Source organism: Brachycentrus maculatus, unplaced genomic scaffold (genome assembly GCF_059751285.1).
Source record: "Brachycentrus maculatus isolate JH-2025_06_01 unplaced genomic scaffold, ASM5975128v1 h1tg000038l, whole genome shotgun sequence".
Classification (NCBI taxonomy): domain Eukaryota; kingdom Metazoa; phylum Arthropoda; class Insecta; order Trichoptera; family Brachycentridae; genus Brachycentrus; species Brachycentrus maculatus.
Window position 1 is genome coordinate 245,531 of NW_028280792.1, and position 22,922 is coordinate 268,452.

Here is a 22,922-nt window from a genome sequence, read left to right on the forward strand (position 1 = left end):
GAAGACCAAACACTTGTGAGGTGCAGTCAAAAAGTAAGGCGTATTGTATGCATGTTTTTTATATTTTTTTTATTGAAAGGAAAAACAACAGTTACAATATATGATACATCAGACTACAAAAAATAAAATCATGAGTACCAATTACAGTTCTTCACACCTATGCATAAGAAAAGTCTATAAGAAGAGACATGAGACAAGGATAATAAAGAGAAAAGGAGATGACAGTGATAGGAAAAGAAGAAAAGGAAAGGACTGGGAATAGAATTACCCTTTTAGGTTTATAAGATTTCAAACAATTTAGCTTTAAAGTTATGTTATACACAATTGTTTATGCTTTATTATTTAACTGTTTTATTTGAAATGCTAATGGTTACATTTTATTTATTTATTTATTTCAAAACATATTATATACATAAGTCATATATACATGTAATATTCCCGATGAGTAATTTATATTTCTCATTTTGGGACATGGCATTAAGGTTAACAAGACTGGAACACAGATAATAAAGTTACATTTTTTTTAATAACCAAAACTAATACTAACACATGGCAAAATATAAAAACAATAAACAGGTATAGTAATTAGGCATAGGAAGCATATTTAAAAGAAATAAATTGGAAAATATAAAAAATATGAGAAAAAATATAAAAAAAACATAAGGTAAAAACAAAATAAGAAAATATGACTAATCACTACATATATATCTTTCCATAAAGTACCTTCTCAGATGGTCAGCTGAAAGGTCCCTAAGAGACAAAACCAAAAACTCACGCGTTCGTGGAAGCCTGGCTGTAACAGGCATCAATAGTAAGGTAGAGGAAAGGCAATTGAGATGGTATGGGCACATAGGACGCAGAGAACCTGAACTATTGTGAGCCAGGCAATTGCCATGGATCTTCCTCGAAGACTTGGAGGAAGACCGAAAAATTCATTGATGCTACAGAAAGATAACATGATTACAAGGCATGGCCTAGGTCATTGTTCTGCCGCGTGTGTGCCGCGGCGCACTGGTGTACCGTGGTGATCAGTTGGCGTGCCGCGGAAAAAACGTCTAGTTTTGTGAAAATAACTCAATTGCTCAAAATTTTGATTGCCTGTGCTCAGTTAAGTAGGGTCACATTTCGTATTAAACATAATATGTTAAATATGTTACCATAATATGGTAAGTATGCACCTCTGAAATTTCTTAATTTAGTAGGCGTACCTTGAATAGAAAAAGTTTGCGGAACACTGGCCTAGGTAAAGTTGTATTTGATAGAAGACCTGAGGACAAGGAGAGCTGACCCCTGAGAGAGAGAGAGAGAGAGAAGTCGGGTTGAAGACAGGAAGAAGATATGGTGTTCAGGTCAGGAGTCGGAATAATCGGCGGGTATGTATTAGGAAATGCAGGAATGTGGAATACGCGACTAAGATTGTGTACTAAGAAAGATTGGTGCGGCGTTCTATTCTCTCTGCCTACCCCTGCGGAGAAGCGGCTTTAGTTAGGTAGTATAATTTTATTTTTAAATAATCGTTTACAACTTTTATACGATAGAAGGGCTACGAGTATTGTCCACTACACTCATGGAAACGGAATACATAATTTTCGGGTGCAAAGTCAAGAGCATTGAATGCAAATCGGAACGCGAAGGGTCACCGCCTAGCGGCGGAGCTCGGGCCGGCCAGTCTGTCGGTGGAGTCCCCGGGAGCCCGATGTGCGAGAGGCCGATACATCCAGCCAAGGACCAGCCAGGACCAGCCGACATCACTTGGCCAACGCTCATACTCCTCACGCTGGTGTTCGTCTTCCTGCCGCACGCGTTCGCCAAGCTGACGAGGAAACGGGAGACGAAGAAGTGAATTCTGCAGATGCTGGTGTAAATGCGAGACGCACTAACGGTCCTGATGAAGTATCGGAGGTGATATCTCCATTGGACGCCAGAGGAGACGATATATAAGATATAATATAAAGACATTTGAAGTGAGCGTTGGAGCGATATTTGTGTTTCTAGAAATATCTGTGCGTGAGCGGTTAAAAAGTGAGTGATATTTTTTTTCGCACGATATTTTCATTTAATTATGTAGGTTATTTTTTTTGATGTTTGGTTTTTAAACTGGCGATATTGTTTCTAGAGACTGTCAATTTGACAGTTGACAGTTGATTTGTAGTCAGTACGTTTTGTTAGTACCAGAACTCGGGTTATGGTCCCGTGGTTTGTGTCACGGACTCTTGAGTCAGAGTTTTTGGGTCCGAATTCACTTTACCACAATTTGATACCTATTTCTAAAAAAGAGCCGCTAAGGGTCACAAAAATAGTATGAAATGGAAGTATTTTTGTAAATAATAAAAACACAAATATTTCTCTTTTAAAAATTAAAAAAAAATAAATCTAAATGGCCAAACCAGCCTATGACGGTTTTAAGTCCTGTAAATGCCCAGACTTCAATAATCTTCTTCATCTATGTTGAGATGTCATAAATAATGAAAAAAAAAACCCGAATAGGAGATAATCCAGATATGTGAACAAGTAATTGGACAATTTTCTAAATGTTGTATCCAAACAGGTTGCTTATAAAATAAAAATAATTCCCCATGGTTTGTATACTATTATTTAAGTAGGTACACGCCCTAGCATTGATAACCAACGTTCCAGTGGCATAATACAATATCAGCGACCTTAAACTGACTATATATAATAAATGAAAATCGATCGACTATCAGGGACACGCGAATCAATCACAAGTACCGGTTTAAAGCGTTCAAGAAATTAATACATCAAAGATAAAAGGTCAAGAACGTTGCAATAACACCTAGCTTCGCATCATTTGTCAATTTACAAACTTAAAGCCTGCATTCGCCCTTCTCTCAATATCTTTATCCACTTTTCCAACATTCGAGAACATGCTTTCTAGATTTTAAAAAAAATATTGCACTTGTTCCAGGCATTCATCTTGTACGATAATCTTGCATTCTGTTGCATCTTTCACTCTTTCAAAAACCGCGATATTAAGACTTACTTTCATTCATTTTTCATACATCCATCATACATTATTGACACTATTTGCAGCAAATCCTCCTAGCAGTACGACGTCATCCGCATACAGCAAGCAAATAGCAGACATATTCGCTATTCACGCTCCGATTCCCATACATACAATTGTCCGTATACAGATTAAACCATGGTGACATTATGCAACCCTGTTTTACGCCATTTAATATCGCCAACCACGATTTAATGTCCCATTGACTCATGCACTAGCTGTTCTATCGTGCAGAGAAGTGACTGTGTAAAATTATCAACTAAATAACATCTTTGAAAAATACGCAAAATCCTAAATACAAGAATAAGTGAAAAATTACGACGCTTTTTGTCAGTCTATTTTACAGTAAGGAATTTTTAGATAGGATGATAGGAGCGACGCACTTTTAAATAGTGTTCATGCTGCACAAAAATCGATAATCTCCTTGTAAAAAATGCACCCTCTCTAATAACTTTTAAGAAACGTCATTACTATCTATCTTTAGAATCCTAACTGTCCATCAAACCTCATCCCTTAGTTTTCCCTCTACCTCCTTCCTTAAAATCCTTTTTTCCTTTGCCTTCCTTATGATAATTAAGTATCATAAAATAAAGTTTATGAAATTAAAATGTATTGGTTACTTCCTATAAATGTTAATGTCACAAGAACGATATCATTCATTTACATTTTATTTAAAAAAATAAATTCATAAAAATTGTTTTTAACCACTTTTATTTTGGTACTACATCAATTTCTTAATTACGTTTTTTTTAATGATTGAGTACTATCTACCCTCTGATTGCAAACAGCTATATATGGTATCAAACGTTTTGACCAATATCACTAGTCTGTTTTTGGTTGGTTGGAAAGATATTGCTTTTTGCAATAAGCCCGCCAATGTACTTATTTTTTTTCTGTACACGAAGCTTAAATAAATAAATAAATAATTTACGATTAAAATTTTACTAATTTTTATTTCAGCTTAAGATGATGAGTATATCAGAATTGTACGTCTGGGTGTTCGACGAAATAGCAGGTAAGTAAATTACTCTATATTAATAAATAATAAAACATATTGGTACAGTAAGAACAGTGCAAACTTCTTCTTCCTGGCTCCATCCCAACTCATCGTCTTTGCAGACTGTTGGGATCAGGTCTCCTTATCCTCAAGTCGTAGGTGCCTCTGTCATGGGCACCGTCACCTAGGCTATTGTTCCGCAAAGTGTGTGCCGCGGCACTCTGGCGTACCATGGTGATTGGTTGGTGTGCCGCGGAAAAAGTCTAGTTTTGTGAAAATAACACAATTGCTCCAAATTTTGATTGCCTGTGCTCAGTTAAGTAGGCTCACATTTTGCATTAATGTTAAATGTGTTACCATAGTATGGTAAATATGCACCTCTGAAATTTCTTTATGTGGTAGGTGTGCCTTGAATAGAAAAAGTTTGCGGAACACTGACCTAGGCCATGGCCTTCGTATAATGTTTTCTGTCTTTCAGCATCCACAAATTCTTTGGTACCTATTTCTCTAGATATCTTTCCAGGAAGATCCATGGCGATTGCCTGGATCACCATATATCAGGTTATCTGCGTCCTGTGTACCCATACCATCTCAATTTCTTTGCCTTTCCTCTTCCTTACTACTGATGCCTGTTACACCCAGGCTTCCACGAATACGTGAACATTATATTTTATCTCTAAGGAACATTTCAGCTGAACATCTAAGCATTCGCATTTCAGATAAAACAGTTTAAAAATACACCATTAACAATCGTGATTCACTTAAAAACATGAGATACTTATAAACATACGAGTATACATATTTATTTTCTATTTTACATAATATTTTCATTTGATCTAAAGTCGCATTAAAAGCTTTCCCAGTGTTTACTCGGTTTAGTTTCCGTTAGTGTTTAAGATAAATGATACAATATAATATGATTAATACATAATACGAGAAATAGCTTATTTGAATATATGTATATCTCCTCGACTGTTAGTCTTTCACGTCCTTTATACATACAGACATGCTGGACTTATGAAAACGGCGCCAGTCTGTCGGAAGTGTGGTACAACGAAGAACACAGAATATCAGAGTAACAGAGAATATCCCAGTTAGTTTATTAAGATAGTGCAGGGGTCGGAAACAAGTGGCTCATTCTTTGACAAATTCAAAATCACTTTTTTTACAGAAATTTCGATAATTATTACTGTGTTTATTATTCTGCTCGTATTCATTTTTACTTCGATTGGGTAAGAAGGAGATGTGCCGTTTTAGCACATATCGCTCACTCCTTTCAAGAACGTAATAAATCAAAAATCTTCAATTTTCAGTTGTGCATGTTTTTGGAATGCCCAGAAGATGTACTATATCCCATCGAAAGAGGCATATTTTTAACTTAATATTTACCCGCTACAGGGCAGAAAATGTTTTTTTTTTGCATTTTGAAGAAAAGGTGTTGTTTAATTTTTTTTTTAATTTACAATTTTTTTTCAAATGGAGGAAAACCTTCGGGTTTTACCCAAAAAGATCACAGTAGCACAGTAAAAAGTTCAGTAAGTGGCTTGATATTTATTTTTAATACATTGTATTATATTTTTAAACTTTAAAAACGTTCTCCTGAAAAAAGCAGTGGGCGATATGACCCCCCATAAAACCTTTCTCTTGTTAAAAATGTAAACATTGAAAAGAAAACAACCTTTGAAAAAGCTATTTGAGAACCACTGTCATGTTCAATATGCCAAAAAAGACTCGTTTGATATCAAATATACCTATTTATACTATAGACAACCACTCACATGCTCGGAAAGTTAATATACATAAAAAGAAGAAGAAAAAACTCTTTTTTTTTTAAATAAATAAAATTGTATTACCAACAGACATAACTAACAAGTGTAAGTCGCTCTCCAAGCACAAGAGCTCGGTCTCTTTATTGGAGAAAACTGCGTTTTGAATTTATGATTGTAAGTAGAAATGTTTAGAAAATGAATAAAAATTGGTAAAAAAAAATCGTAACCACATTAAAAAATTAATAAAAAAAAATACATGATTAACAACAATCTGGTAAAAATGTATACACTGGTATGCTTATTCATAGTGGAACATGACCATTTTCGTTCTCACAGTGTTAATACTGGAGTCATAATGCCAGATTCCCGTGCAATCGGTCTCAAGGGGTGTAAAATAATATTTTCAAACCTACATGATGTATAATTATTTTTCGATTTTCAATCAATCAAATTATCGTAAATTAAAAATTGGCTCTCTAAAAATTTCCAAGCCGTTTTGCTACTCAAGTTTGGCTCTTTTGGTCCAAGAGTTGCCAACCCCTGGTATAATGTAATAGATAATAGCACACTTGGTTTGTTAAGATGCTTTATCCCGTGTTTAGAAACACTCTAAATTATAATAATAATTTAGGATAATTTATATAGCGACATTTTCGTAAAATGTTGGAGGGCTTTGATCTTGGAAAGGTACAGATACATGCTAATAATCATGTTCCAACCAAATGCTGGTGTATTGCTGTAAAATTGTCAATACGAGGGTTGTCTTTCATGTTTTCACAATCGAACAATAGATGGTGTTAGTGAGTTGTGGCATTACTGTATTTGTGAACTTAGACGTTTGTCATTGCGTTGTCAGTGGCAACTTACTAATTGACCAATTAGGTTTTTGACAGTGAGCGTTTAAAAGAGGCAAGTTTTCGCGAAAATAAAGTTCACTCGTGAAGTCATAGGATGTTTTTTTTTATGATTTTAAAAAAGGTCTTAGGTACAATATAGAATCGCTTCGAAACGAGAAACCAAGTTTACTAATTATTAATAATGAAACACTTGTATTTGACGACTAATTGAGTTTTATTACACACGACTTGTTTTGAAAACTACATTCCGCCTCCGTAGTTTAACGGTCAGCGCCCTTGGTTATCGTACTAGAGGTCCCGGGTTCGATTTTCAGGGGGGGTCAAATAAACAATGTGATTTTTTCACTCTAAAACTTCTTCAATATTACACTGGACTGGTACTTGAAGCGACGGGCTGATAACCTTTGCTTCGTGTGTTAACGATCAAGACAACACTGCGTTCACAACTGGCGCCGTGGGGTAATTGGGTAGATGCTCGACTGCGAAACTGGCGTCGCGGGTTCGATTCCCGCCAATTGCAAAATGAATTCAAGAAATATTTATTTTCAATTGGTCTGGGTGTTTGTGGTGTATTTTTCACATTAACCTTACCTATCCTTACTAACCTACCTGCAGATAAGCATCTAAAATAGACGCTTTACGGGCTATTCCTTTTTTAAAATGAAAATAAAATTATGAAGTGCCTCATGCACCATCGGGTGCGGTTTGAAGAAAGTGATCACAAAAACTTACGAGCAACTAACTAACTTTATGATCGCCTGTCGATAAAAACGTCTGTAGTTTTCAAAATTAGTCGCGTGAAATGAAATAAGCCTCAATAAGTGGTCTAAAACAAGCGTTCAATTTTTAATAAATCAACATGTCATTCCACAAAATTAATGCCAAATCAATAAATAATGTTGTCTTATGTTTGTTCCGACTGCAGATCCTCGCGTCAAGGGCTGGTTTCTCGCCCAAGGGCCCGGCACGCTGGTGGTGGTGCTGGCCCTCTACCTGTACCTCATCAAGTCGGGACTGCCGGCGTACATGAAGAACAGGCCGGCCTACAGCCTCAAGACGGTCATCAGATGGTACAACATCTTGCAAGTCGTGGGGAACGCCATCGTATTTTACAAGGTTATACATCAATTATACCAGATATGTGATCTTGCATATGAGAAATATGCGAGATCGAAGATATCGTTAGGCGAGGAAGGTAACGAAGAAGTCAACGGTATGCGCATGTAAGGAGAATGAAACCATCCAGACTCCCCCATATTGCATTGCGTTGCATGCAAGGTAAACGATTCCAGAGCAGACCACCAAAGAGATGGATTGACAGCTGAGAATCGACATCACAAAAGGCTAATCTCACTTAAAAACAGGCCACAAAGCATAAACCAAGAAGAAAAAAAGAAGAAGAACATCAATTATTATTTTAATTTTACCAAACGCATTCCCAGATTTGATACAGAAGCATCTAGGCTACCTGAGAGACCTCTCTTGTACAACTTTTTTTTTTAATAAACTAAGTTGAAAAATTATAGAAAATATTAAACAAAACTATTTCCCGATTTTACTGTGAATTGACATTTAATAGCTTTCAATATTCTTGTTACTGCCTATCTAAATAAATACGAGTTTGTAAAACCACCACCAAGATTCTAGAAGTGCTCCAGTAGGCATAAAGGGATCTGTAGTTTGTTGGTTCAGTAAGTCACCTAGATCCGATTCCAACCCGACGTTGACCTGTTCGCAGACGCTTCTACAACCACGACCAGAACAGCAGACAGACACGGAGCAGTGCCAAGGCCATTTGCAGAAAATGTTCAGTGATCGCATGCCCCACTCAACCTTTATTCACCGACATTCTATTACGGATCCCTTTCACATACAATTTCCTCGACACAAACCTATTACAATCCTAACAAACGATGGACAGAAAAAAACAACCCTAACTCACAATGTAGCACAAAGTCCGAACCGCGACACAGAAAGGCAACTACACAATGTAGTACACAAACTGAAAGAACAACCCTAACTCACGATCTAGCACCAAGTCCTAACCACGGCACAGAAAGGCAACAGAAACTCATAATCTAACACGAAGTCCTTACACACCCTAACGATGAAGTACTTTTGATCTTTTGACATTATATCACAGTTGATTGCGCGTTTCAGCTGCTGACGGCAGGATGGTCGACGCACCTGACGCTGGGCTGCGAGCTCCCGGACTACTCCATGACCCCGGAGGCGCTCAACATGGTCACCTGGATGTGGTGGACGATGATGCTCAAGCTGGTGGAGCTGCTGGAGACGGTGTTCTTCATCCTGAGAAAGAAGGACAGCCAGGCGTCCTTCCTGCACATGTACCACCACGTCAGCACCCTCGTCGTCGTGTGGATAGGCGTCAAATACGTCGGAGGTAGTAACGAATTTTTGTAACATTTGGGTAGTTTTCATAGCAAATGTGCACGATGGAGTCGTGGTAATAACCCTAATGTATGAATGTGAAGCATGGAGTTGACAGAAGAAAGGTGGGAGTTGACTGAATGCATTCGGAATGCGACTCCTCAGACGAATACGTGTCAAAAATGTATGATTAATGTTCGAATGATATAAGGAAATAATGCGAGGCTGAGATTAGCAATATCCATTAAATTTAAAAAGGTTTGTTGATACAGTTTGGACATATGGAACAAATGAGTGAGATAAGAACGGTAAAACAAATTTATGAAGCGTGTGTAGTTGGAAATAGAAACAGAGGAAGACCGACGAAAACTTGACAATATCAAGTTTTTCAAATACTTGGGCGTGGTCAAGTCAGAATTCTGAATAATCAGCGGGTACGTATAAGGAGATGCATGAATGTGGAAGAGGCGAAGATTATTTACAAAGACAGATTGATGTGGCGTCCTATTCTGTCTGCCTACCCCCGCGGGAAGCGGCTCGATGGTTAATAAGTTAGTCAGTTTATACTAGCTTTATTCGTTACTATGTTTTATAAATGTGTTAAAGTGCCTTCGATGGATGGCTATATGACCCTAACGGACCCAAATAAAAACAAAACATATTTTTTAAATTCTTCTCATTTTTCATTTTTTTAAATACGCAAATATGTACTTTCATGCTGACCGCTACTGTTAATGGCCGCCTTTAGCAAAATAATGTCCCGGGTCGCCGTAAAGGCCACGATTTTACAGATGCCATTCCCAAATTGTATATATACACGCAACAAGTATCAGATATCGGGCCCCGATGAACGAAATATCGCTAGAAATATTAAATTACGCAAAAAAACTCTATTCCAAAAATGGTATCTAAATCGTCAAGAAATTCATATTCGAAAGACACCCGTGATTCTAGCGTTAAAAATTTAGAATCACGGGTGTCTTTTTTTAATATTAAAATATTGACGATTTACATAGATACCATTTTTGTAATAAAGAGTTTTTTTTGCGTTGTGGCCCTTTGGCATTTAACCAGTGATTTGTTCGGAGTTTCACAGAAACATCAAGCTTCAGTTATAAGGGTCCTTAAGCCTTTTGTCCACAACAGCGCATGCTGTGTGCGATCGCAGAAGCCGCGTTCGCTGCGTAGGATAACGTGGATAACCGGCTTTATGAATGGATAAAATAAGACATGTCGTAGACTGGTTTAAGCGATTATTTTATACACATATAACATTACACATTCATAAATTAAGTTTAACATGGTAAATAATTCTTATTTTAAGTAGTAACGTATTTTTAAATCAAACACTTAATGAGTTTTATTTCATTATACATGACTAATTTCGAAAAGTACAGATGTTTTCATCTGCAGGTGAATAGTAAAACAGTTTTACTATTTACCTGTAGTGAAAACATCTGTAGTTTTCGAATCTAGTCGTGTAAAATGAAATAAAACTTATTAATTGGTATTATACAAGTGTTTTATTTTTAAATAATCAACATGTCATTCCACTATGCCGAATCAATAAATAAAAGTAAAAAGTTATCACTATTCTTACTTTTTAATTGACGTAACGAAACTGGTTGCGTTTATATTACTTCTAAACATATGGCATACGGCAAACATATGGTTACTTCTAAACATATGGCATATGGCAAAGCGATAGTAATTTACGAGAAAAATATAGTTTTCGACATAATCCGATTTTTATGTATAATTTTATTTGACACTAGGTAAAATAAATATAATATATTGTACATAGCACACAATCATACGATTTTAATTAAAATAGTATAACTAACTATAAGATAACTCAGCAGTAGTTTGGCAAATAAAAAAAATCCAATGCACTACCAAATAATGCCAATATTGTGTAAGCCGTCTGCCTACCTACCCAATGTATAAAAAAAACCCTTATCCGCACCCAATGGTGCATAGGGCACTGTGTCATATAAACGCAGTGTTATTTTGATCGTTTACACATGAAGGAAAGGTGATCAGCCCTCCGCTTCAGGTACCAGTCCAGGGTAATATTAAATAAATATTACAGTGAAAAAATCACTTATATTTATTTTACCCCCCTTGGGAATCGAACCCGGGACCTCCAGAACGGTAGCCGAGCGTGCTGACCATTACACTACGGAGGCGGACCCAATGTATAAACGCATTTAAAAAAACAATTTTGAGTGCGTAATTCGAGCATAGGGGTCGTGATATGTGGATTCCCTTCACTGAACATTTATTAGTCACAGAGTTTCCGGAATGACCCGTTTAAAAACAACACTAAATATTAGGAAACACAATATTTTGCCTGACCTTCGGTAACCTCTACTACAGGGCAATGTCGCAGATAGAATTTCTCAACGTTATGTAAAAGCATGTCGTGTCTGCATGTTTTCCAACTTCTAAGCTCTTTGTCTTATATCTTGTGAACGCATCGTTAGCGTATTAAGGTTGACATAGAAAACTTCCACCAACGTCCATTAATTTTTAAACGAGAAGGGTATATTTTAATCCTTAGTAGAAGGAAAAGAAATATGTTAGAAAGGCGATGAGAATTCGACTTAGAAACGTGGAGAATAACGAATGAAGAAGATAATGTAAAGAAATTGAGGGAAAAAAAACGTAAATGACTTTTTGGACTTTTGAATTTTTAACCAGCTGCCTGAAGAGTAAAAAATCATTTCATTAATCCGTTTTCAATTTAAATCTTACTCCGTAAATCAAAACAAATCTATTGTGACTCGTGTTTCGATGTATTCCATATCATTTTTAAACACATCAATGACGTGGAATGCATCGAAACATGTGTCACAATAGATTTTTAAGAAATAGTGGTATTTACCAAGTAAAATTTTGTTAATTTTTTTATAAAATCTGGTTAAAAATGTAAAACAAATTGATTCTTTAAAAACTACTTGAAAAATAAATTCAAAACGATGTTTTATTTAGATTTTCTTATTTCTGTACTATTTATCATACTTTTTAACTTAAAATAATTCGTCTAAAGTCTACCGGAATCAATTAATTACTGAATCTCTTGCGTATCTGCAACCATGTGAATATCAGAGGCAAGACAGCAGAGCGAGTAGTAAAATAAGATAGGCACTATTTGACAAGTTAGGGTAGGCACTGCTTTTCTGTCAACATATAATGCTCGCCGCTGGTGAGAATAGGTGCGCTGTTGTGTCTGGTGCAGTCCATGAGATGTTCCTGCAATGGTCCATGGTTCCTGCTTGATGATAATGCCACGTTTTGTGTTCGCAGGCGGGATGGCCAGCTTCACGCCGCTCATCAACACGTTCATCCACGTCATAATGTACTCCTACTACTTCGCCTCCGCCGAGGCCGGGCCCGAGCTGAGGGCGAAGCTCAACAAGTGGAAGAAGTGGCTGACCATTATGCAGATGGTAACTATAATTTATCTATTTACTTACTTACTTCAGCCTTCTTCTCATGTCCTTCCATAAATTATCTTCACTTAGTAAACGTAGGAATATATCAGATTTATGTTTTTTGTATAAAGTTATAAATAATATGACTGAGAGCCCCTATCTTCTTGCGCAGATACCTTTTCACTGTCCAATTAGAATCAATAGGCATAGTCATACCTTTTATAATCCAGCACCAACAAAGAACTATTCGAAAAATTCCTTTATTTATCGAAGTTGTGGGAAATTTAATGAATGTTGTACACACCTTGATATGTTCTACTCCAATCATTCAAAATTTAAAGCTAAATTGTTCGAAATCTTATAAACCTAAAAAAGTAATTCTATTCCCTGTCCTTTCCTTTTCTTCTTTTCCTATCTCCTTTTCTCTTTATCCCATCCTTGTCTCATGTCTCTTCCTTTATATAGACCTCTCTTATGTATAGTTGTGAAGAACTATAATTGGTACTCATGATTTTATTTTTTGTATTCTGTATGTATCATATATTGTAACTGTTGTTCTTCCTTCCAATAAAATAAAATAAAATAAAATAAAATAAAATAAAAGCTTCTCTTAGACTTCCATAGTTGTCGGCCAAAATTAGCTAGGGGATTTCGACATGCTGAACTCGACATTGACAGCGTCGAGATCATTCTCGAACTCGACGTTCGTAACTCGACACTGATATCGTGGTGTGTCCCTTGTTTCATACGAATTATCTTTGACTTGAGCTTTGATCTTTCTCCTTTCTTTTTTCCTCCCTCCCGTCCCTTTTCCATGTATTTTTCTTCTTCATCTTAACGTGTCAACCCTTATCCTGTCCTTAACCCGTGTCGGGTCCTCCTCCGACGTTGACTATCACTCGTGAGAAAGTGTCCCAATTGTGGACAGTCCGAAACAGGTCTTCGACGCTCCGTACACCTGTCCACTCGCGTATGTTATGGAGCCAGGAGATCCACCTTCTTCCAACACCTCTTTGACCTTCGATCTTACCCTTGATGATCAGATGCAGTAGCTTGTACTTTTCTCCTCTGACACATGTCCCAAATAGGACACTTTCCAGGTTTTAACATTCCATATTAGTTCTCTATTCGTTCTGGTTCTTTGGAGAAACAACTCTTGCATTAATGGTAATGTTGCTGACAGGCGCCATAGCGTAGTTGGGTAGACTCTCGACTACGAAACTGGCGTCGCGGGCTCGATTCTTGCCAATTACTAAATAAATTCAAGAAAGATATATCTTCAATTGGTCTGAGTGTTCACGATGTGTTTTTTACACCTTACCTATTGTCATTATTATCCTACGTGCAGTCAAGCCAAGTAGAGGTTTTGCAGGTTATTCCTTTTTTAAAAAAATCCGTTCAGGCATTTATACAAATGTGGAGTTTAGTAATTGTAACAGTACGTAACTAGCTAACCATCACGCCACTTCCCCGCAGGGGTAGGCAGAGAGAATAGAGCGCCACACCACTCTGTCCTTGCAAACATTCTTCGCCTCTTCCACGTTCATGCATCTCCTCATACATACCCGCCGATTGTTACGACTCCTAACCTGACCACTTTCAAGTATTTGGCATACCTGATCGTGCCATGTTTTTCTCGGTTTTTTTTTTAGTACGTGTATGTGTTTATAACTTGATGTAGCTGTTATGTTGAATTCCCAAATGTTTAGTGTCTCATGCATCCGACGTTCTTGCTCACTTCGCAGGTGCAGTTCACGATCGCCCTGCTGCACAGCGCGCAGGCGATGAAGCCATCTTGCAAGGCGCCACGCCTGATAGTCTACATCTTCATCCCGAACGTCCTCGTGGTGTACTACCTCTTCTACGACTTCTTCAAGAAGACCTACTACAAACCGGTCGAGAAGGTCAAATAAACCAAAACCGAGACCCGCGCAATGAAGAACCATTTCCTGCTCTACAAATAACTGTTTCAATAACCACAAAATAAAAATTTAACAAAAAAACGTCAGAACAAAATTTACTGGACTCAATTATCAACTTGCCATTTATTTAATTTAATAGAAATAAAATAAGATTTTTTGTACAATACTTCAAAAGAATCCTGCGGTATATTTCAGTAAAATTATAATAAATTCCACTATAAAAAATGTATTTTTTTTAAATAAAATAAATAAACTCAAAAATGTTTTATTTAAAAAAAACTAACCAACCATCACGTGCTTCTACAGGGATAAGCAGAGAGAAAATAACCCCTCACTTTTTTGTCTTTGCACACATTAATTGCCTCTTTCACATTCAGGCATTTCCTCATACATACCTGCCAATTATTCCGACTCCTGACCTGACCACTTTCAAGCATTTGAAATATCGCTCACTCCTTTCAACAACGTCATAAATCAAAAATCGTCAATTTTCAGTTGTGCATGTTTTCGGAATGCCCAGAAAATGTACTATATCCCAGCAAAAGCGGCATATTTTTAACTTAATATTTACCCGCTGCAGGGCGGAAGGAGTTGTTTTTGCATTTTGAAGAAAAGGTATTGTTTAATTATTTTTTTAAATATACTAAATATTTTTCAAATGGAGAAAAAACACTAAGGTTTTACCTAAAAAGATACGTTGCACAGTGAAAAGTTCAATAAGTGGCTTGATATTTATTTTGAATACATTTCATTATATTTTTAAGAACGATCTCCTGAAAAATCTAGTTTTTTGATATATGACGTTGTTGAAGGAGTGAGCGATATTTGATCATGGTGTTCTTTGCTCTTATTTCCAACTACATTCTACGGTGCGTAAAAAAATCACCCAGAGAAACATCCAAGCGGATTTTCCTCGTTGTTTGGGCGTGTTAGTTTTGATTTACACAAGTCAGGCATAGCGTGATGTAATAATAACACAATCTGACGTTTTGTTCTAACGAGTAGCGCGCGCCAAACGAAAAATCAGATAATAAATTATTTCCTTTTTTATTTTACTGTTTGAATTGAACGCAGCACGCTCGTCGACCGGAAGTGGAGCATAACACGAGATGAATCTTGAATATACTAAACGCAATCCGACCCACTAGTCGATTAACCCCAGTCGATATAAGATAATAATTTAATCTTTTACTTTAATGAAATTAACTACAGTAAGTCTTCTACTTGCGCGATTTCGACTTACGTGAATTCGTACTTACACGATTTTAAAAATAAAAAAAATAAATATTCCTCAAGTCGTTTATTTACATATACAATTGTGTTTCCGCCTCCGTAGTGTAATGGTCAGCACGCTCGGCTACCGTTCTGGAGGTCCCGGGTTAGATTCCCGGGGCGGGGAGGTCAAAAAAAAAAAAATATATATATATATATATATATATATATATATATATATATATATATATATATATATATATATATATATATATATATATATATATATATATATATATATATATATTTATATTATATATGTGATGTTTTCACTCTGATATTTATTCAATATTACCCCTGGTGCCTGAAGCGGAGGGCTGATCTCCTTTCCTTTATGTGTAAACGATCAAGATAACACTGTGTTTATAATGCAGTGCCCTATGCACCATTGGGGTGAGAATCAGGGTTTAATTATTTTTATTATTGTGAAGAAAAAGAGAGAAATGGCACTGGCTCATGCCTTGCACCCTTTCTCTCCACCCTTTCTGTCCACGGGATGTGCTTAACGTCATAATTTAGATTTCTTCCTTGTTAGTTGGGGATTCTTTCTACGTTTTCATTTTCGTATGCATGTAGATCTATTCTGCTGTCACATATGTACTTTATCCATTGAAATTAATACATATTATACATACCTTATCGCTCACCCCTTTCAACAACGTCATATAATAAAAAAACTTGATTTTTCAGGAGACCGTTTTTAAACTTTAAGAATATAATACAATGCATTAAAAATAAATCAAGCCACTTATTGAACTTTTTACTGTGCAACAGATCTTTTTATGTAAAACCTGAAGGTTTTTCCTCCATTTGAAAATCATTTAGTAAATTTAAAAAAATAATTAAACAGTACATTTTCTTCAAAATGCAAAAACAACACTTTCTCCCTTGTGGCAGGTAAATATCAAGTTAAAAATATGCAGCTTTTGCTGCGATATAGTACATTTTCTGGGCATTCCGAAAACATGCACAACTGAAAATTTATGAGTTTTGATATATGACGTTGTTGAAAGGAGTGAGCGATATATGTATCACAATTTTTTTTTTAATTCAAACGAAAACCTTCGGACGCATTAATGACGTAAGTAGGGGACTTACTGTATTATTAACCGTTTTACATTAATGTAATTAACTATTATTAACCGTTTTACATGAATGTAATCATTTATAGATTTCGCGTTTAATTTGTAGAACTCTATTTTAATTTCCACATGTTAAAATCAAAAACTGATTTTTTTAATCTACTAAATTGTATTGCATTGTTGAAAAACACATAAAAATAAATTATGTGACAATTTTTCGCCTTCTTATGGCATTTTCAGAAGAATGACCATTCAAAGGAAAATGGCTGTCGGCGTGATAGAATGTGTGATAAAACTCTCGCTGGCGCGTTTTTGTATATAAAAATTTTAGAACAAATAACGGAATAACCGAAAAAGAAACATCGTTAAAAGATCCGGTCTCAGTGACCAGATCATTTAGGTGATGCGGATCTTTTGAACGAACGGATCTGACCCACCTTTTGGGATTCGGAATCGAGAAGGCTCCACACCTCTGCCTCCCTAATTACCGCCGAGATGTAACAGGAATAAAAATACCGCCACAGCCTTTATTCCGTCGTTAAATTGGCAAAGTTTTATATTACCTAATTATAAAGTAATTCGATATTTTTATGTGGGCGGGACATTACCGAAAATAATGGCTCATATTCCATTTATTTCTTATAACTCTTTTTAGCACCCGAAACTGATTAAGTAACTAAATTATCATATTATTTGGAGAAATAAAATAACTTTGCAATGAACTAACTTATTCACCACATTTTGAGTGTGTCCGAATACTTGTTCGCAAAATCTGGATTATCTCCAATTACAGGAGTTATTTTCATATTATTTTTTGACATCTCATCAAAGATGAAGAAGAATATGGAAGTCTGGGCATTTATGGGGCTGACGACCGTCATAGAGTGGTTTTACAATGCTTAACTAAGTGATCACTTTACACACGTGTAACATCCACCAATTCTACCCATTATTGACAACCACACTACTCAAATTCTCCATAAATTCTCCAAGTTCTACATATATGAACCAATTTCGAAACTTAATTCTTGAATCAATTATTGTTGTGAATAAATTATCTGGCGGTATGATATTTCCTGCCGTTTCTCATGTGTGTGATTATAATCCAGGATTCGGACCTCACATACTAATAAAAGAGTTTCTGCTCAATAAAAAAGCTTCTTTTCATCTCACCAATAGATGTCTCTAGTGAAGTTCTAGTGATTCAAGAATAATGTTTCAAAATTGGTTCATATATATAGAACTTCCAAGAATTTGAGTAGTGTGGTTGTCAATAATGGGTAGATTGGTAAATGTTACACGTGTGTAAAGTGATTACTTAGTTAAGCATTGTAAAACCAGCCTATGACGGTCGTCAGCCTCGTAAATGTCCAGACTTCCATATTCTTCTTCATATTTGATGAGATGTCAAAAAATAAAAAAAATAAAAAATAAAAAAAATAATATAAGCTAATTAAAGAAATAAATAAATAATAATAGAAAAAAAAATTAAATAAAAAATAACTCCTAATCGGAGATAATCCAGATTTGCGAGCAAGTATTTGGATACACTCGAAATGTTGTATTACGTTCCAGCGGTTGAGGCGTCTGTATCAAGCGAGGAGCCAAGCGTATTACTCTGCATCCATATTCAAAACTCCCCGTGGTGTATTACGTTTTTATTACCTTTTCAAGAAAGCTTAACTGAAACTAAAAACCAGCTGAGGAGAGAAATTGAGAAGACCGCATTGCCGTAACATTCGCTCGTATAAACAAGCTAACATACTCCAAAGCTTCTAAGGTTTAAATACTCTAAAGCTACTAAGGTTTCTAAAGTTTATAATAAAATAAACACAGTGAATCTCCATTTTACGCGGAGGATACATATCGATAATATAATTTATATTTGAAGCACTAACTTTGTGATTTTCCATTTTATAATTAAAATGTAACTTTGTTTAAAAATCACTATAAATATTTTATTATAAATTAATTATAATGTCTACCGGTTTCGAAGCTAACCGCTCCTTTATCAAGTCTTGATAAAGAAAGTTATATATAATGTTATAATAAAATATTTATAGTGATTTTTAAACAAAGTTTTATTTTAATTATACATTTTAATAAGTTTCAGCTCTAAACGAAAGTACATTAAAAGAGGAACTGCATTTTTTATAAGATAAATTTATATAAGTTGTTGACGATTATTATTATCATAAGAGATTTTTTGAAACTACCTGCTATGTCACTCGTCTTCCTATCGTCGTACTTTCAATTTGAGCGATTTTCAGCATAGGTATTAACTATTAAACTGACGTTTCATGACAGTTTAGGGAAAATTAATATTATTTTTTTATCAGACCCTGGAAATTTTACCCTACGGATGATATGTCAATTCATGAGTGTTTAACTTGATATGAAACATCTGTCGTTACTCTTTATATGCTCAGACTTCTGTCTTCTTTCATATAAAGCGAAACGATGGATGTTTCATATCAAGTCGAGACTTATACATAGGAAAAATGGTAAATAAATATTTCTACTTATTGTAGTCGGAAATTTCGTAAAGCTCTACGTTACCAGCCTGCATTTACATTAATTTTAAGCACATGGGATGCAGAGCAACGTTAGTTTTCCAGATAATTTTTAGTTTTTACTAGATGGTAGGATGCAACGGGGAGGATTATCGTTGACCCTTTTTTTAATATGGACTTTTCGTTACAAGCCCAATTTTTAGCGAAATGTCTGAATACAGGTTTGTATACATGAAAACATTTATCTTAACACCTTCTGTAATTACATCAAACCCGCCACGAATCTGGCTGCGCTAATCAAAGCAAAAAAATAGTGCGCGATTGCGAAGAATATGGGTTTTTCACTTCAAATTGGACGTTTTACAAACCAAATTGCACGCCAACTTGAAACCAAAAACCCTGCATCTGTACCTACTACGTATGATTTCAGGAAGCTCAATACTACGACGCTATACTGAACAAGCGTTAAGCAGAGTAGTGTTAAGCTGGGGTTTTCCGTACCAAAGTTACAACTCTGCCACCTTCATTGTTTGACCAGCGACCCATTATTGATGCAAATAGATTATTATACAAATAGAACCGAAAGATCTTCAGACTTCTTCTGCTGTATCCATCACACAAGCTTTCGATAGTCTGTTCCACATATAAAAATATTGTCGTCGAATGTACCAAATTGAGAAAATGAAAAAGAATGTAAAAAAAACAGACAAATTATATCAAATATGTACCATAATTCAAACGATAAATGCAGTAAAACGGTGGATAGAAACGATCGATGCGATCTATTTTTGTATGAAATTAATTTGGAGTAGAAGAAATAAACGACAAATCCGGGAAAACGATTATTCGAGGAACGATAGATAGAGGTTTCACTGTATATAATGTATACATTGAAAAGATAAAAATATATTTTTCATACAAAAATAAAAACGGTTAGGTGAAAAATGACAAAAATATTGATGGTCATATATAAATAAACCTACGGCCAACCCTTTACCCCACAAAAGGCGATAAGGTTAAGGTAACGATAAAACGGGACAAATAAATCACCAGCAGGGTGATCGAACACCCACGCACACACAGGGATGACAGGGGATGAAGGGAAACACAATATCTGAGATGATAAAAAACCCCAAATGTTGGAGTCATTCGCAGGAATACCGGTAACAAATGTGCCGATATTAATAATACAGTAAAAAAAGAAAATAATTTCATCAATTCATTCGGCAGTCGCTTTGTGGTAATATGTATCCCTTTTAAATATAAATTTAGTCATCGTCATATAATTTTTTAATTTATATTTATATTTAGACATTCTTTATATTTAGGTTTTAAGAAATGGTGGTATTTGCCGAGTAAAATTTAAATTTAAAATGAAATTAAATGAATCTAAAAATAATATCGAAGAAAAACGCTAAAATTAAAAGAACCACGTATTCAATTCCAGTACCCCAGGATTCAACCAAAATACTTTGGATAAAAATGAAACATGAAATGGTATGAGGAATGAAAGGTATTTGAATACTCTTGAAATGTTTTTTTATTCATTTGACTTTTCAAAAGTTTCAAGTTTCAATCCCGTAAAAGAGTCTAAAATTAAACCTTGTATAAATTTAGCTTGAACAATAACCAAAATATACTTTCATATTATTTTTTGACATCTCATCAAAGACGAAGCAGAATGGAAGTCTGGACATTTACGGGGCTGACGACCGTCATGGGCTGGTTAAGTGACCACTTTACACACGTGTAACATTAACCAATTCTACCCATTATTGACAACCACACTACTCAAATTCTTGCCCAGACTTCGTCTTTGATGAGATGTCAAAAAATAATATGAAAATAACTCCTGTAATTGGAGACAATCCAGATTTTGTGAAAAAGTATTTGGACACACTCAAAATGTTGTAAAATAGACTTTCTTTAATATTATCATTAGCATAGAATGTTCAAAAGGCCAAGGGGATGTAAAAAATCACAAAAAATCGAGGTAGTATGCTAGGATGACACAAAGATGAATCAAAAGACCGGACATTTATAACTGGGAAGAATATTGAGAGAATGAAAAATAGATTGACATCGAACCGGAACGAAATTTTTCACCATGTCTAGAATCCACGACAGACAACCATATGAAAGCCAAGATTATTACTAAAGATGGAGACTGACCGGTGCATTTCGTCGTAACGTAACACGTTACGATGCGAGCATTCAGGCAGTCAGTACAGCGAGCCGAGCGCTCCATCCATAGTTTCGGATGCTCGCTGATGCTCGCCGCGAGCGATGTTACGACGAAATGCTCCGGTCAGTCTCCACCTTAAGAAAAGTTTTGCAATGACATTTCTTGGTGGAATTGCATTTTATATATTTTTTATTTATTTATTTAATATAGGTACATTTTTGAGTACAACATAATACAATTTCTAAACATTTGAACATATGGCAAACTTATAGTTTTAGATTAGCTGTGCCTCTCCAAAAAAGAGACTGAGCTCTTGTGCTTGGAGAGGGACTTACACTCAAGGTTTAATGTTTTATATAATTAATGGTATAATAGTCTTTTATTCATTTCTTTTTCAAGATTTATATGTAATGGGCATTAATTTTTTTCTTAAGAATATAAAATAAAACTACTTTTTGTTTTTTCTTCATTCATTTTATTTGACCAGTGACCGGGCTTCGCCGTTATCAACATCATCAGACTCCACCAGTCACTGATCGAATAAAATAAAAGTGGGAAAAAACTATATAATTGTTGCTTGATTATAGAAATGAGAAATGTATGATAAATCCTTATGATTTGTCATAAGGATTTATCATACGTTTCGTAGGCTTATGACCTGTTATAGGCTGGTAACCAGCCTGTGACAGGTCATAAGCCCTGTAAATAACAAGACTTCCATAATCTTTTTCATCTAAGTTGAGATGTCAAAAAAACATGTTTTTTTTCATTAATTTTAATGATTTAATATTTTTATTATAATTTGTTTTGTAAATAAAAATAGGACTTGACACTGGCAGAAACATCCTTTCACATGTTGACTGCCAAATAATAAAAAAATATTTATTAAAAGATAGCCCTCACACCACGCAATAAAACATTTTGCTTTTAGGGACGTTATAAGTGTTCCTGCTGATTTAAAAAAAATGGTATTCTCTTTTTACATAAACTTTTCACGGATTTTAAAATAAACAAGAATTCAGTATTCTCTTTTTATATTACATTCCCTAAAAAAATAATTCCACGTAAATTTTTCATTATTATTTCAGTACTTGTCGGTTCTTGACGGCAGGCTTTTGCTAACACTTTGATGTCTTTTGAAACACCCTCACCTGAGGGGTGACGACTAATGAAAAAAGGTAAGGGTGTTTAATTAAAAGCGACCAACAAAGGCGTGTATAATTCTGGCGCAATTGGTATCATCAATACGAAACGTCTATTGTACTCGACAGATGAAAGGATGAAGAATATTTATGAAATTTAATATAAATATTTAATATAAATATTTATGAAACGGTGTTATTCAATGATATCGTATATATCTTCTTCAAACCCTCGTCCGCACTCGATGGTGCATAGGGCACTGCAGCATATAAACGCAGTGTTATCTTGATCGTTAACACAGGAAAGGCGATTAACTTTCCGCTTCAGGT

General features: G+C 35.3%; 3 protein-coding genes across 4 annotated transcripts in view; 1 reads left to right on the top strand and 2 right to left on the bottom strand.

Annotated features, from left to right (window-relative positions):
* LOC148312566 (oxysterol-binding protein-related protein 9) overlaps positions 1-22,922 on the bottom strand; it is a 126,498-nt gene that overhangs the window by 77,905 nt on the left and 25,671 nt on the right. The window lies entirely within an intron of this gene.
* The window catches only part of LOC148312568 (ceramide-1-phosphate transfer protein), a 250,325-nt gene that overhangs the window by 39,498 nt on the left and 187,905 nt on the right, over positions 1-22,922 (bottom strand). The gene's annotated exons all lie outside the window — the stretch shown is intronic.
* Positions 1,673-14,554, top strand: LOC148312569 (very long chain fatty acid elongase AAEL008004-like). Its single transcript, XM_088276257.1, has 6 exons — positions 1,673-2,022; positions 3,986-4,040; positions 7,574-7,764; positions 8,809-9,052; positions 12,349-12,491; positions 14,222-14,554. The coding sequence occupies exons 2-6, from the start codon at positions 3,992-3,994 to the stop codon at positions 14,387-14,389; spliced, it is 795 nt and encodes a 264-aa protein (XP_088132383.1). The 5' UTR covers positions 1,673-2,022; positions 3,986-3,991; the 3' UTR covers positions 14,390-14,554.